The following is a 14399-nucleotide window of genomic DNA, read 5'->3' as shown; positions in this document are numbered from 1 at the left end:
TACTTTTATTAGAGGGTAAAAGCGGGTACTTAGACGGGGTCAAAAAAACATGGCTAAACCTCTTGAAAAAGGTAAGATCAAGGCATAAATCAGACATAAACTTAATATATTATAGTTTGTCTTATATGTATTGATGGATGGGGTTTTTTTTCCAGAGAAAAAGAAGTAAAATTAATGAAAATAGGAATTAATCCAAAAGAAAACAGCAAAGGAGATGCAATTGCAGCAGCAAATATACCTATTATGACCGATTTAATGAGAAAATATAGTTATATGGAGCTTGAAGCACATGGAAATGCAGTTGGACTTACAGAGGGCTTGATGGGTTGTTTTGAAGGGATATAATATGTATAAAGGTTAATAAAGAGGCAGGAAATTCAGAAGTAGGACATTTAAATATAGGAGCAGGACGTATTGTATGGCAAGATTCAGTTAGGATTGATCATACGATAAAAAACAAGGGTTTTATTAAGGTAGATGCTATAGTATCATCAATGAAGCGATGTAAAGCAGGGAATGGACGATTTCATATTTTAGGATTGGTAGTTTTTTAAAAAAATAATGTTTATATGTATCTTATTTTAAAATTACAAGGTTTCTGATGGAGGGGTTCATTCTCATATAAATCATCTTTTTCATCTTTTAGAAACAGCAAAAAAATTAGAATTAAAAGAGGTTTATATTCATTTTTTTAGTGATGGAAGGGATACAAGTCCAATATCAAGTATTAAGTATGTAGAACAGCTTATGAACAAAATCAAAGATATTGGCATTGGAGAACTTGCTACTATAGTAGGACGTTACTATGCAATGGATCGAGATAAACGCTGGGAAAGAATTACAATTGCTTTAGAAGGAATAATTTATGGTATAGGAGAAGAAAATAGCAATGCGATAGATGTAATCAATAGACGATATCAAAAGAATGAAACAGATGAATTTTTAAAACCTATTATTATTAATAAAAAAGGATGTATTTCAGGTATAATAAAATAAATGAGATGAAATTTATTATAATATTTGAAGATGGAGATACTCTCTTTTTTTTTAATTATAGATCAGACAGAGTTCGACAAATTACACAAGTATTAGGTGTAGATTCGACTTTAACATCTGTCAAAATCCCCGAAAATCTTAGTATTACAACAATGACTCAATACAAAGGGGATTATCCATTTCCTATTGCCTTTCCTCCTCAAAAAATGGATAATGTTTTAGCTGAATGGCTATCAAAAAAAGGAATATTACAAGCTCATGTTGCAGGTATCATTATTTTTTCATTTATTTATATTTAATTCTATAAGAAACCGAAAAATATGCACATGTAACATTTTTCTTTAATGGAGGTGTTGAAAAGCAATTTGAAGGAGAACAACGTGATATGATTCCATCACCTAAGGTTTCTACATATGATAAAGATCCTAAAATGAGCGTTGATGCTGTAGCTCAAAAAATTTCTGAAAGAATTACTGAAAATAAGTATCCTTTTATCATGTGTAACTTAGTAAGTTGATAAAACTTCAAGTTTTATATTACTAATATATTCAATTCATTAGGCTCCTCCTGATATGTAAGTTATTTTTGATATTTTTACTTAATTAATTAATTTATCAATAGGGTTGGCCATGTAAATTCTAAATTCCTCTTTTTTTTCCTTTTAACAAAACTAGACTGGTGTATACGATGCTACTGTTGAAGCAATTGAACATACTGATAAGGCTATCGGAACAATTTATAATACTTGTAAAAAAGAAGGATATATTTTATTGGTAAATATCTATTTTAAAATACATATTCATATTTAAATCATAGATCACTGCTGATCATGGTAATGCTGAGGTTATGATCGATGAAAATGGTAATCCTCTTACATCACATACATGTAATCATGTTCCTTTTATCTTATGTAGTGAAAATTATACACTACAAAAACAAATTGGTGCATTATGCGATGTTGCTCCTACCATATTAACTTTAATGGGTATAGAAATACCCGAAGAAATGACTGGAACCTCTCGATTAGAAATACAAAAGTAATAATCGTCTGTATTACATAAATTTAAACTATATAAAAAAAATAATATATTTAAAAAAATATTATATATAAATAATATTATATATAAATAATATATAAATAATACACAAAAAATCTACCTATATAAAAACTTCTATTTAAGATATTTCTTTAATTCGCCACTATTTCTAAGCCCTTCTAAATCCGAATTCCCCCCAATATGTTTTCCTCCGATAAATATATTAGGAACCGTTTTTTGAGACGTCATCTCAAATAAAAATTCTTGAATCTCTGCTCCATTCTCTATCTCAATTATTAACTATTTTCCCTATAAATATCTCAAAATATCACCAATTTTATCCAATTCTAAAACATACGAATCAAATCCCTCTTCTTCAAGAATCCTTTTAGTACTATTACAAAATGAACTAATTATATCATTAAGAATTTGCTTTTTCTCTACAAATACTAACCAATATGTTTTAGAAAAAACTACTACTTTGTGCTTAGAAATTAGCGATTCTACCTATTTAATTTGTCAATATTATTCCTAATAATTCTGCTTAATTACCTGCTTCTTAACCTCTTCTGACATCCTTAAACTAGCTGAATTAATATTTCTATAGAGACGTAAAAGTTTAAACATGACGGAGGCCATAATATTTAAGGGTTAGGTTAATGGGGACGGATTGTGAGAGTCGTACGAGACGTCAAAAAAAAACGAAGATCAAGAAATCGGTATGGAGGAGAATATTGTGGAGAAAAAGGATAAAGAAGTATTGGAAAAGAATGCGGAGGATGGGATTTGTAAGGAATCGTTTTTGAACGAGGAAAAACGGATGGATAATGGGGAATTTACTGAGAGAGAAGCAAATCATGAAGATAGGGAAAAAGGAGAAAAAATAGGGAATAAAGGGGATTTAATGAGTAATAAAATTGGAACGGATAAGGGATCGCTAGAGAATATAACGTTGTTGAAAACGAACAAAAGAAAACGGTTATCTCAGGACCGAGTTGGTCAATTGGAAGATTTGATTGCTATGGATGACAAGGATTCGTCATCATGGCTGAAATTGATTAAGGAATATCAAGATAAGAACAAGATTGAGGAGGCGAGGAATGTATATGAGCGATTTTTGAAAGTTTTTCCTACAGCAGTATTTTAATATAGGGATTTTTTGATTAATTATGAATGAAATGAATAGGCACAACAATGGATTGATTATGCAGACATGGAATTAGCAAATAATGAGTTTATTCGGGTGGAGACGATTTTTTCGCGATGTTTAAGGTCAGTTTTAAGTGTAGATCTTTGGAAGTTTTATTTGGATTATATTCGTCGAATTAATAATGTTTCTACTGGAGGAGCTCAAGCCCGATCGGTTATATCACAAGCATATGAGTTTGTTTTAGCACATATTGGAATTGACAAGGATTGTGGTTCAATTTGGTCAGATTATATTAATTTTGTGAAAACAGCAGAGGTAAGTTCAAAGATGCATTATAATTGTCTTTTTTTATCTCTGTAGACAGTTTTTTCATCTTTGATTTCTTAAATAATCATTATACACTCTAATTATGTACTTACTATCTTTTCAACATAGAAAAATTCCATGTGGGAAGAGCAGCAAAAAGTAGATCATATTCGTCGTATTTATCACAAAGCGATATGTATTCCAATTGCAAATATTGAAACTTTATGGAGAGAGTATGATGCATTTGAAAATAATTTCAATAGATCTACAGTAAGATTTTTTGTATTTAATTATAATTAATTAATTTTTTTAGGCTAGAAAATTTCTTTCAGAAAAAAGTTCAAGCTATATGATGGCTCGAACTGCATGGAAAGACATGGCTACCATAACAGCTGGATTCCGTGCTACTAATATTCCAAAAGTTCCTGTCTGGACCGAAAAAGATGTCGAAGAAGTAATTACTTAATTTTATTCTTTCTATATCCGCTTATTTTCTTAGGTTGAACAATGGAAAAAATGGATCGAATGGGAAATGTCAGATCCTTTGGATCTCAAATTAAAACCTGCAATTGTTACACGAGTGAAATATGCATATAAACAAGCTATGATGAATCTAAGATTTTTCCCTGAGATTTGGTACAATATATATATATCTATATCTATAACTTAGTATTAAATATATAATTTAATGATAATAGGTTTTCTGCTGTTGAATATTGGTTATCTTTAAACGAGGAAAAAGAAGCTATTGAAATAATGAGAAATGGCATAGCTGCAAATCCTACTAGGTTTCTTTCTAATAATAATAATATTATTATTATTATTAATATTACTATTTTAGTTATTTACTTCACTTTCAATATGCGGATTTTCTCGAGCAAAATAAGAGGTTTTCAGAAATGAGGACAATTTATGAAACACTTATTGAAAACCTTTCAAAAGAATTTAAAAAGATTTCATGTTATATGGAAAATAGGGTATCAGAAGTCTCTAAATATCTAGAATACATGACTCCTCAGGATCCTGCTGAAGAAGGTGAAATACAAAAATTAACCCCAAAAAAAGAAATACAAAATATTCAGAAACAAGGAAAAGAAGAATTAAATAAATTAACAAAAAATATTTCTATTGTATGGAGTGTTTTCATGAGAGCGGTTAGACGTACAGAAGGTATAAAAGCAGCAAGACAGATTTTTGGAAAAGCCAGGAAGGTGCCTAATCAAGCATATCATATTTATGTAGCTTCTGGTTTGTATAAGTATACGTTTAAATTATTATGATAATGAAGATTAGCCTTAATGGAATATCATTGTAGTAAAGATTCTACAATAGCTAGCAAGATTTTTGATTTAGGATTAAAAAGTTTTGGAGATGATCCTGATTTTGTTCTTCATTACCTAACATTTTTAATAAATATTAATGATGATACAAGTATATAATTTATTTGTTAAAGAAATAAAAAATTTAGTTTTTATAGATGCGAGAGCTTTATATGAAAAAACAATAACACATCTTGATCCTCAAATAGCTAGACAATTGCATGAAAAATTATATACATATGAATCCATGTTTGGTGATCTTTCAACAACTGTAAAAATACAGTCAAGAATAGCTGAACTTTATCCTGATGGTAATTGGATATTTAAATTTACGATTTAAATAATAATATATAATCTAATAGATTCCTCCATATTACGGTTTTCTAGACGATTCAAATTTTACAATTCAAATGCGATTTTGGAAAAAGATTTAGGAGTAGCATCTAAACCTTCAATTATCTCGGAACCTATAGAAATACACGATAATGGTATTTTACAATTGAATCTTGATATTAGAAAAAAGAGTTTAGCTACTTCTTTATTAACTACAAATGATAAACTTTTGAGTCTTCCTGAGCCTATTTTATATTTTTTAAGTATTCTCCCACCCGCTTCTTCATATACTGGTAATTTACGATTATTTATTATTTATATATAATGGTATTTTTAGGAGCCACTTTCAAAATTGATGAACTCATAAAGTTGATTTCTGAAACAGAAGTCCCTACATCTGTAAAAAAAAAAATAACAGCATCGAATTAATACGAATTTAGATCATTTCAGGCACTGATATTGAAATTTGATTCTATTTGTAAATTATTACATTACATAACAAAATTTCGAAATGCAAATACTGCTAATCATTAAAATAGGACATATCATAAATTAATATTTAAAATATTAGTATTATATTTTGTCTCGGTTAATTATCTACATAAATTGTTTTTATATACAATTTAAAAGAAAAGTATTTAAAATCATTATTTAATATTTTACAGCATAAAAATTTATTAAATATACATTAATTTTAACAAAATCAAAAATTATGTCTTCTTACATCATTAAATTAATATAACTAAGAAACTATATCTTTTATTATAAAATAATTACCCTATAATTCATGCCTCACAAACATACAAGACACATTATATATATATCTATAATATTAATTTTAATACATTATTGACAATAATAAAACACTTTTTTTATTATATCTAAAATCCTTTTTAATTTTTTAATATTATTTTGTCTTTATAAATTATAAAGTTAAAATATAAAAATATAAGATTATCTTCTTTTAACCTATTTAAATACATCAATTACTAATATTTTTTATATAATTGTTAATTATAATTTTAAATATTAGAAATAATATATTTCTATATGTTGATTATTTAAAAAAAAACATTTTTAAATAATCAAAACTAAAGTCGTTAATCATTTAATCTTAATAAAAACTGGAGTGCCCTCAGCTGTGCCGTTTATGCTCAAAGCAGACGGTAAAATATAAATGCCCTACCTGTTTAATTCCTTAGTAATTCCTTTATAAATTAAAATATATATTATTAAGTCTTAATAGCTGTTCTTTTACTTGTTTTCAAAAACATAAACAAGTAAATTCACCTCCAACAGCAGATGATACTTCTATTAAGTGTTGTACTCCTAAAGATATATCTATTGAACAAAAATCAAATGAAGATACTTCAAATATAACATGTGATGAGCTTCTTTCAGAAGCAATTCTTAAGAAAATTGGTAAAAAACAATTCTATTCAATATATCTAATAAATAAAAAGAAAATGATGAAATATTACAAAAGTTTATTAATGAATCTAAACTACTAAGAGACATTCTTCTAGAAATATATGAAAAAATTCCTTCTAATGATAATAATAGTTCTTTTTCTGTACCAAAATTTCTTTTAGATAGAATTTCAGAGTTACGAAAGTATGATACAAATAATGTATTTTCATCTTTTGTACAAAGAGTGTTGTATCTTTCTAATCAAGAAAAATCTAATACTTGATCTTTTAAAAATAATCTATTAAATATTTTTTCTATTTTATAACTTTATTTTTTAAAATTACATTTATTAGATGTTAATACATGTATATTTTTTATATTTATCAAGTTTGTTTTATATAATTTGATGTTCATTAATCACAATTGTAATATAAATTAAAGATCTAAGTCTAAACAAAAACAAAATCATATAAAAAGAGATTTTTTTTATTAATTTAATTATTTCTCTAAATAATTAATATATATAGTTTTAAATTATTTTTTAATTAGTCTAATATACATTTTTATAATATCTTTGCTTATTATTCTTAAAATTTTGATTAAAAAAGCAAAAAATTCAATCATTGAAAGCTAATTCTTAGAAAAATACTATAAACTACTAATTTTACATAATAAAATATAAAATCATATATATTTAATGAATCAAAGAATAGTAATTTTAACAACTATTAAGTTAACTCATCTTTAAACAATTGTTTTATATAAGAAAAATATATAAATAATTTTAATATTTATAAAAAAAGACTATCTAATTCAAGATATTTTTACATTTTAAAATCATATTTGACAAGTATTAAGACAAAATATCATCCAAACAATATATTTAAGAAAAATTCATAAAATAAAATATTAAAAAATAAAGAAAATTACAAGTATGAAAACATTAAATTAATTTCAATATAACTAAATAAATATATCATGAAAAAACATTTATAAAATATCTATTTTTATAAAAATATTAATCTTATCATTTTCAGGAACCATCTGAAACTAACGATTAACTATAATTAAGCTAATTTTTTTAATGTACATAATATATTTATAATCATTCTCAGCTAAATGAATGTAATACATATATATATACTTATATACTTATATGATTAGAAATGAACTTTAATATTTTTACACTAGTAAAATCTAAATTATAATAGGTTTTACGATAAATAAATATTATTCAGTAGAAATCCATTTAATCAATCAATTGACAATGGAATTAACCCTCCATTTTTTAAAAGATCATTTATGAACTTTTTAACAAAGGATCAATAGATTTAGGTGTATTGTAAAAAGAATGGCCAGCATCATCATTGGTAGGCATAGATATAATTATCTTAGCTACTATCCATAAAGGCCACCATAATAACCATAAAACAAGAGGCGTCCAAAGATACCATATCTTCCATCCGAAAGCAAACGAATAAATAAAATCTATAGCTTCCTTATTTTTATAATAAGAAAAAAAAAATACCCAATTGAGAGGATTGACAAGTTCCAAAAGAATTAAAAAAAGCATTCGTTCAGTTCTAGTTCTTGCAGGCCGGATAAAAGTTAAAGGAAATGTTACAATACCAATAAAAAATGATAAAGAAAAATTTACAATAGCTAAAGTAGATAATTCTATACCAAGAATTATTTGAGAAAAAGCCTTATTAAGTTTACAGTTATTAATTAATGACATATTTTGACTTTTAATAATTGTTTTAAGGATCTTTTGTATAAAAACTGAAATTATATGTTGAAGAATTTGAAGAAATAGAACAAATATTGAATAAAACTAAAATAATTTAAGTAAAATAATCCAAAATTCATATTTATTTACCTTTTTATAATTACTAGATTCTTTATAATAACATGAGTTATATATTATTTTCAAAAAAATAACAGCAATAATATGAATAACAATAACTGTAGCAATTGAAAGTGCAATTTCTTTTCTAAAATGCAATTGCAGATCCCTTTCTATAAAAACTTTCTTTTTTTCGTCTTTAGAATTATCATGTTTTTCTTTTTCATATAGACTTAAACTCCTCTTATTGAAACTAGCAATAAAAGAAAGCCACAAACTGAGAGAATCAAAAGTAAAACTACTAGCAATAAGTATCGCAGAAGGAAAGTATGCACTAATAGAAACAAATCTATTAACCGATAATATAAAGTAAAAAAAAAAAGATTGATGAAAATGTTCAAGCAGATTATTCAAACTACGAAATAATGACTCAATAATTTTTCCTAGCAATATATCATCATATGTACCGCTTTCTTTAGATTTAACTTTAAAAGTAATTGAATCAATTTTATATGGTATAAAACAACTCTGCGTCCCTGATAAAAATCCAAAGCATTGATTAATCATTCCATTAATCATAGTACAAAGCCTTCGAAAATATGTTTCCTTTTGTTGAATTACATTTTGCATATTTATTTTTACATCAGATTTTAATTGAATAATACGATTTACCGAAACTAAAAGATCCATATTTGATAGCTGTCCATTCATTCCATCATATAACAGTTCTATAGAATCAAAATTTCTATAATTTGAAATAAAATCAATATCAACAAGTGCCTGTATCTCTCCACTTTTTAAAGGCAATGATAAAATAGCATCATTATAATCCATTTTATGATATGCATCTACCCATACTTGAGGTCCTACTTCTTTCTCCCCAGAAATAAGAAAAATAATATCTTTTGACCACAACGACCATTCTATAATACAAATTAATAATATTTTATACAATATCAAACAAAAACCTTTAAAATATCTCGCCAATGCAAGCAAAAGAGATACTCCTCCCAAATTCACTACATAATAAATTAAAAAAAAAACACTCTAATTATTATATTAAATCACATTTTCCATCCATATTTTTCCATGATGCGCTCAAAACAAGTGCTTCTGTACCATCTCCCCTCTGTGCATCAAAAACCGCAAAATAATTTCTACCTAAATACTCTTTCCCTTTGAATTCCACCTTGTAATCTTGTGTACCTGTCCTTAACCCAAGTCTTCCAAAAATCTCATGCAATGATTCACTTTTCCTATAATAATCAAAAATATATTCAAACATACTCTCCCTATTCATACGCTTCTTCTCCCTGTTCGTCTATAAACTTAATTTCTTCTCTATACGCCTTAATAACTTCACTATCACTATCACTTTCTCCAAAATATGTATTTGCTGTCCCTGGAAGAATTGCATTCTCTGATATAAAGACATGACGATTAAAATATTCAATTGGAAGCACAAATATCCACATAAACCCCACAATAAAACAACATAATCTATAAAGATTACCTTGTTTCTTTATTATTTACTTATTCTACCGAAACAAAAACAAAAACTTATATAAATTAACCATTTTTCTTATCTTTTTAAAGACTTCCACTCCTGTTTATTAGTCATTTACATTGTAATTCTGATGAAATATCAATTATCCTGAACTAAGTCCCGATTTTTACGCAAATATTAAGGCTAAAGAGAGGGGTTAAAAGGATAAATAGAAATATTAATTAGAAAATCCTTAATAATAGAGAATAAAATAATTTATATTTAAATTAGAAATATTTTATGTAAAAATTTAAGGATAAAAATAGAGGAAAAAAAATAGAAAAGAAATAACTTTTTTATAATAATATGAAGAAGATAAAATAGAATGATTTATAATGTTAATATTGTGATAATAATATGTTTAATAAATTGTAAAAAAAAACAAAAAATAATGATAAATTTAGCTTTAATATGTATTAAAAACATTGATTTAAGATGTTAAAAGTTAAATTTATAGGAAAAATTAATTATTAAAGTATTATAATAATTTTATTTTAATAGGTTAAAAATTTAATATTTGAAATAAAGAGTATAAAAAATAGTATAAAAAATAGAATAAAAAATAAAATTATGATAGAAAATAAGGAGCGTTTGTATTTATTAAGTATATTTACGAATTATAATTTAATTTGAAGTAAAATCATAGTTTGGAATTTTGAGTGTTATCTAGCAAATTTTTTAGGGATTAGTATTTAGTTGATATAGTAAATTGAAGTATTTACTGTAATTTTTATAAAATCTATTTTGAAAATCAATAAGTCTTTTTTTTTTAAAATAATCTATCTATTTTTATTAAAAAAAGAGATAAAAATATATATATATAAATATACCCAGCTTTTTGCACAGTTATTTCTAAAGCTCTCTTCTTCTAATGAACAGAATGAATTAATTTTTTCAATCTGTGTTATTGGATTAATAATAGAATGTTTATCTAAACATTGAAAAAAGATATCTCTAGCTTGCCAACAGCGTTCTCTTTGAGATTTTGTTGGAGGTATATTTGCAATGGAAATCATAAAGAGCTTAAGAAATAATATTTGAAGGCGATTTTTTTATTTATTTGTTTTTTAATGAAATAATTTCATATCAATACATTAAATAAAAGTTTACTATAAAAATGAAAAAAATCAAGATCAATTTTAATAGCCAAAAACAGAATAAAGGTTTCATTACAGTAGTTTCCAAAATCAAAATATCAAAATGCGTTAATTATTTTTTAATGATGCCATATAATTTAAAGCAGAACCGGCTCTAAACCATTCTATTTGTTGCTTATTGAACGTTCTTATAAAAATATAATTAATATATAAAAAAAATAGAAAAGAAGAACTTACGAATTTAACAGTGTTTCCCAAACCTGACCATTTTTAGGGTGAACACGGAGTATTAAGTTTTTTCCTTCATCAAATTCAGTCAAACCAATTATATCTACTCTATCATCAGAGGAAATTCTATCATAGTCCGATTCATTAGCGAATGTTAGAGGAAGCATTCCTTGTTTTTTCAAATTAGTTTCATGAATACGAGCAAATGATTTAGCAATAATTGCACAACCTCCTAGGTGTCGTGGTTCTAAGGCAGCATGTTCTCGACTTGAACCTTCTCCTAGATTTGAATCACCAATAACCACCCATTTAATACCTTTAGCTTTATATGCACGTGCTACATCTGGAACCTTTTCATATTTACCAGATAATTGATTTTTTACTTTGTTTACTTCACCATTTTCTGCGTTAACAGCACCAATATACATATTATTTGAAATGTTATCTAGATGGCCACGGTACTTAAGCCATGGACCTGCCATACTAATATGATCCGTTGTCGTTTTTCCTTTACATTTTATCAAAATAGGCATATTGAGAGCATCTTTTCCATCCCATTTTTCAAATGGTTCCAATAATTGTAATCTTTCACTTGAAGGATTAATATTTACACTGATAGAAGAACGATCCTCTGGAGGTGCTTGATAGGTATTTTCTCCTAAATCATAACCTTTAGAAGGCAATCCTTTGCCGTTAGGAGGAGATAATTTAAATTCCTTCCCATCGGCACCCGTTAATGTATCAGTTATAGGATTGAATGATAGATCACCTGCAAACACCATAGCAGTTACAATATCAGGAGAAGAAATAAATGCATGCGTTGAGGAATTAGCATCATTTCTTCCAGCAAAATTTCTATTATAACTCGTAATAATAGAATTTCTTTCACCCTTTTTAATATCTTTTCTATCCCACTATAATAATATTAGAATAGCCAGATTTTTTTTTTTTTTGCTTTCAAACCTGTCCAATACAAGGCCCGCAAGCATTGGCTAATACAACACCACCAACATCTTCAAGAATTTTCAAGAAACCATCTCTAACGATAGTTGCACGAATCTGTTCACTTCCGGGCGTAATCGTAAATTTACTCTTAACCGTTAAACCATGGTCATAAGCATCTTTTGCAATTGAAGCAGATCGACTCATATCTTCATAACTTGAATTCGTACAAGATCCAATAAGACCAACTTTCAACTCAGAAGGCCAATTATTTAATTTAATAGCTTCTTTAAACTTAGAAATAGGTGTAGAAAGATCCGGTGTAAATGGACCATTAATGTGAGGCTCAAGTTCAGACAAATTGATCTCAACTATCTTATCATATTCGCAGCCTTCATCTGCCGACAAGAAATGTGAATACTTGTCTAAATGATCTGCAAGATATGAACGTTTAGTTGCTACCAAATATTCTCTCATTCGCTTATTATATGGAAATAAGGACGTAGTCGCACCAATTTCTGCACCCATATTACAAATTGTACCCATACCAGTGCATGATAAAGATTCAACTCCCGGCCCAAAATACTCAATAATAGCACCCGTGCCTCCTTTAACCGTAAAAATTCCCGCTATTTTAAGAATAACATCTTCAACCCCGTTTAATCTTTTTTATAAATAAAAATCTAAAAACTACCTTTTGGTGATGTCCATCCACCCAATTCTCCCGTTAATTTTACACCATAAATTTTTGGACATTTTAACTCCCATGGAATATCAATCATTACATCTACAGCATCTGCTCCTCCAACACCAATAGCCACCATTCCTAAACCACCTGCATTCGGCGTATGAGAATCCGTACCAATCATTAATCCGCCTGGACTATATTTCATCAATATAATTGACCCATTATTTAACATTTATATACAATGCATAATTCTCTAAAATAATTTGATGAATAATACCAGATCCTGGCTTCCAAAATCCAATATTATATTTTGCACAGGCACTAGACAAAAAATCATAAACCTTTTCTACATTTCAACACTTCATTTCTCAATGTCCTTTTTTTTTACCTCTTTATTAATATCATAGGCACGAATTAAATCTTTCTTCCCATCAATCTGCGCCTCAATCAAATGATCACAATGAACTGTTGTAGGAACCGCCACATCTGATATCCCTGAACTCATAAACTGCAATATCGTCATTTGCGCCGTAGCATCTTGACATGCTACTCTATCTGGCCGTAAACGAAGATATGATTTCCCACGTTCAATATCTTGATTATAAGGATCATCCAAATGTCCATAAACAACTTTCTCCGCGTATGATAAAGGTCGGCCAAGCCTTTTCTTCACAATTTCAACATTTCTTTCCAATTTATAATAATCAATATATTTATCCTAAAAACATATGCCAAAACAATAACAAATAACACCATATATACCGTTTCCCAATTGCTGATACGCACTTTCTGAAGTGATGACGCAAAGGCCAAACGTCTAGCCTGAAAAACCGCTCGGCTCATTTTATAAATGATCTCAAGACGTGCTAAACGTTGTGATATAATAAAGAATAATTGAGACGGAGACAAACCTTTTAAAAAAAAATAAAAAAAGCGTAGATAATAAAGATATTTAAATAAATATTTATGAATAAAAAGCTTAAAAATAATAAAAATAAATGAAAAAAAAATAAGGATAAATGAGGAATAAAAAGATAGATAAAATTCGGTGTATTTAAAACAAAATAGGAATTTAATAGATGCAATTCAGTGAATAATGGAAGTTTTTGAATGAAAAACCAAAAAAGAAACCATATATTATTAGTTTTAGGAAGTATACTAATGCATATATGACGCATATATGACGCATACATAACGCATACACATGGTAAAACATATGGTAAAACACATGATACAATACAAATTGAGACATACAAGATAAATAATGACTATTCATTATAATATTATTTATCATTAAGGGTAGTTATAAAATCAAAAATCTTTAAAAAATTCAACGCAAAATAATCAAGAATTAAACGCATTGAAATAAATACAATTTAAAACAAAACGGTTTAAATTGAGGCAAAAATAGCCTCAAAATCATCATCAGGATTTTCACCTTATCAATCATTAAATATAATTCAACTTTTAAAAAATTCTTAAATTTTGACTTATAAATGAG

The 14399-nt window shown here is 26.9% G+C and overlaps 7 protein-coding genes across 7 annotated transcripts; 3 read left to right on the top strand and 4 right to left on the bottom strand.

The window, feature by feature from the left end:
• Positions 1-10: 10 nt before the first annotated feature.
• Positions 11-2075, top strand: T552_02213 (2,3-bisphosphoglycerate-independent phosphoglycerate mutase). Its single transcript, XM_018370766.1, has 11 exons — positions 11-71; positions 116-142; positions 185-325; positions 373-542; positions 595-982; positions 1027-1263; positions 1305-1504; positions 1557-1570; positions 1618-1627; positions 1671-1769; positions 1813-2075. Exons 1-11 carry the CDS (start codon positions 50-52, stop codon positions 2035-2037), a joined length of 1533 nt encoding a protein of 510 aa, XP_018225655.1. The 5' UTR covers positions 11-49; the 3' UTR covers positions 2038-2075.
• A 48-nt stretch (positions 2076-2123) lies between these two features.
• T552_02212 (glutaredoxin) lies at positions 2124-2651 on the bottom strand. Its single transcript, XM_018370765.1, has 4 exons — positions 2586-2651; positions 2488-2540; positions 2366-2442; positions 2124-2317 (listed from the first exon to the last, which is right to left on the bottom strand). Exons 1-4 carry the CDS (start codon positions 2607-2609, stop codon positions 2169-2171), a joined length of 303 nt encoding a protein of 100 aa, XP_018225654.1. The 5' UTR covers positions 2610-2651; the 3' UTR covers positions 2124-2168.
• Positions 2652-2711: 60 nt separating this feature from the next.
• T552_02211 (hypothetical protein) lies at positions 2712-5615 on the top strand. Its single transcript, XM_018370764.1, has 11 exons — positions 2712-3171; positions 3220-3498; positions 3619-3759; positions 3803-3943; positions 3989-4125; positions 4188-4277; positions 4331-4737; positions 4783-4920; positions 4967-5119; positions 5171-5434; positions 5479-5615. The coding sequence occupies exons 1-11, from the start codon at positions 2755-2757 to the stop codon at positions 5568-5570; spliced, it is 2259 nt and encodes a 752-aa protein (XP_018225653.1). The 5' UTR covers positions 2712-2754; the 3' UTR covers positions 5571-5615.
• Positions 5616-6318: 703 nt separating this feature from the next.
• On the top strand, positions 6319-6834 carry T552_02210 (hypothetical protein; the record flags this gene model as incomplete). Its single annotated transcript, XM_018370763.1, has 3 exons — positions 6319-6329; positions 6379-6563; positions 6605-6834. 3 exons carry the CDS (start codon positions 6319-6321, stop codon positions 6832-6834), a joined length of 426 nt encoding a protein of 141 aa, XP_018225652.1.
• A 971-nt stretch (positions 6835-7805) lies between these two features.
• T552_02209 (hypothetical protein) lies at positions 7806-9960 on the bottom strand. The gene is made up of 6 exons (XM_018370762.1): positions 9940-9960; positions 9700-9897; positions 9466-9653; positions 9366-9416; positions 8431-9320; positions 7806-8385 (listed from the first exon to the last, which is right to left on the bottom strand). Exons 2-6 carry the CDS (start codon positions 9870-9872, stop codon positions 7852-7854), a joined length of 1836 nt encoding a protein of 611 aa, XP_018225651.1. The 5' UTR covers positions 9873-9897; positions 9940-9960; the 3' UTR covers positions 7806-7851.
• A 562-nt stretch (positions 9961-10522) lies between these two features.
• On the bottom strand, positions 10523-11005 carry T552_02208 (hypothetical protein). Its single transcript, XM_018370761.1, has 3 exons — positions 10774-11005; positions 10666-10726; positions 10523-10609 (listed from the first exon to the last, which is right to left on the bottom strand). The coding sequence occupies exons 1-3, from the start codon at positions 10957-10959 to the stop codon at positions 10584-10586; spliced, it is 273 nt and encodes a 90-aa protein (XP_018225650.1). The 5' UTR covers positions 10960-11005; the 3' UTR covers positions 10523-10583.
• A 99-nt stretch (positions 11006-11104) lies between these two features.
• T552_02207 (aconitate hydratase, mitochondrial) lies at positions 11105-13787 on the bottom strand. The gene is made up of 7 exons (XM_018370760.1): positions 13661-13787; positions 13287-13616; positions 13139-13239; positions 12905-13092; positions 12232-12857; positions 11278-12182; positions 11105-11227 (listed from the first exon to the last, which is right to left on the bottom strand). The coding sequence occupies exons 1-7, from the start codon at positions 13739-13741 to the stop codon at positions 11149-11151; spliced, it is 2310 nt and encodes a 769-aa protein (XP_018225649.1). The 5' UTR covers positions 13742-13787; the 3' UTR covers positions 11105-11148.
• Between the last annotated feature and the right edge of the window lie 612 nt (positions 13788-14399).

This window comes from Pneumocystis carinii, assembly GCF_001477545.1.
Source record: "Pneumocystis carinii B80 chromosome Unknown supercont1.9, whole genome shotgun sequence".
NCBI lineage: Eukaryota > Fungi > Ascomycota > Pneumocystomycetes > Pneumocystales > Pneumocystaceae > Pneumocystis > Pneumocystis carinii.
Note: the sequence above shows the minus strand (reverse complement) of the source record. Positions and strands in the feature narration are given on the sequence as shown.

What these genes read in the sequence shown, in the direction of transcription:
- T552_02209 (XM_018370762.1), bottom strand. Translation starts at nt 9,872, where the DNA reads ATGTGGATATTTGTGCTTCCAATTGAATATTTTAATCGTCATGTCTTT. An exon ending in GACGAACAGGGAGAAGAAGC is followed by an intron (nt 9,654 to 9,699) that starts GTATGAATAGGG and finishes TGATTATTATAG; the next exon opens with GAAAAGTGAATCATTGCATG. An exon ending in GAAAAATATGGATGGAAAAT is followed by an intron (nt 9,417 to 9,465) that starts GTGATTTAATAT and finishes TTTATTATGTAG; the next exon opens with TGAATTTGGGAGGAGTATCT.
- T552_02213 (XM_018370766.1), top strand. Translation starts at nt 50, where the DNA reads ATGGCTAAACCTCTTGAAAAAG. An exon ending in GGCTAAACCTCTTGAAAAAG is followed by an intron (nt 72 to 115) that starts GTAAGATCAAGG and finishes AATATATTATAG; the next exon opens with TTTGTCTTATATGTATTGAT. An exon ending in GATTTCATATTTTAGGATTG is followed by an intron (nt 543 to 594) that starts GTAGTTTTTTAA and finishes TAAAATTACAAG; the next exon opens with GTTTCTGATGGAGGGGTTCA.
- T552_02208 (XM_018370761.1), bottom strand. Translation starts at nt 10,959, where the DNA reads ATGATTTCCATTGCAAATATACCTCCAACAAAATCTCAAAGAGAACGC. An exon ending in ATAACTGTGCAAAAAGCTGG is followed by an intron (nt 10,727 to 10,773) that starts GTATATTTATAT and finishes TAATAAAAATAG; the next exon opens with ATAGATTATTTTAAAAAAAA. An exon ending in TAGATTTTATAAAAATTACA is followed by an intron (nt 10,610 to 10,665) that starts GTAAATACTTCA and finishes AAAATTTGCTAG; the next exon opens with ATAACACTCAAAATTCCAAA.
- T552_02207 (XM_018370760.1), bottom strand. Translation starts at nt 13,741, where the DNA reads ATGAGCCGAGCGGTTTTTCAGGCTAGACGTTTGGCCTTTGCGTCATCA. An exon ending in GTATCAGCAATTGGGAAACG is followed by an intron (nt 13,617 to 13,660) that starts GTATATATGGTG and finishes ATATGTTTTTAG; the next exon opens with GATAAATATATTGATTATTA. An exon ending in ATTTTAGAGAATTATGCATT is followed by an intron (nt 13,093 to 13,138) that starts GTATATAAATGT and finishes GATGAAATATAG; the next exon opens with TCCAGGCGGATTAATGATTG.
- T552_02211 (XM_018370764.1), top strand. Translation starts at nt 2,755, where the DNA reads ATGGAGGAGAATATTGTGGAGAAAAAGGATAAAGAAGTATTGGAAAAG. An exon ending in TGAAAGTTTTTCCTACAGCA is followed by an intron (nt 3,172 to 3,219) that starts GTATTTTAATAT and finishes TGAAATGAATAG; the next exon opens with GCACAACAATGGATTGATTA. An exon ending in AGCTGAACTTTATCCTGATG is followed by an intron (nt 5,120 to 5,170) that starts GTAATTGGATAT and finishes ATAATCTAATAG; the next exon opens with ATTCCTCCATATTACGGTTT.
- T552_02212 (XM_018370765.1), bottom strand. Translation starts at nt 2,609, where the DNA reads ATGTCAGAAGAGGTTAAGAAGCAG. An exon ending in GTTTTTTCTAAAACATATTG is followed by an intron (nt 2,443 to 2,487) that starts GTTAGTATTTGT and finishes TGATATAATTAG; the next exon opens with TTCATTTTGTAATAGTACTA. An exon ending in TTTAGAATTGGATAAAATTG is followed by an intron (nt 2,318 to 2,365) that starts GTGATATTTTGA and finishes TAATTGAGATAG; the next exon opens with AGAATGGAGCAGAGATTCAA.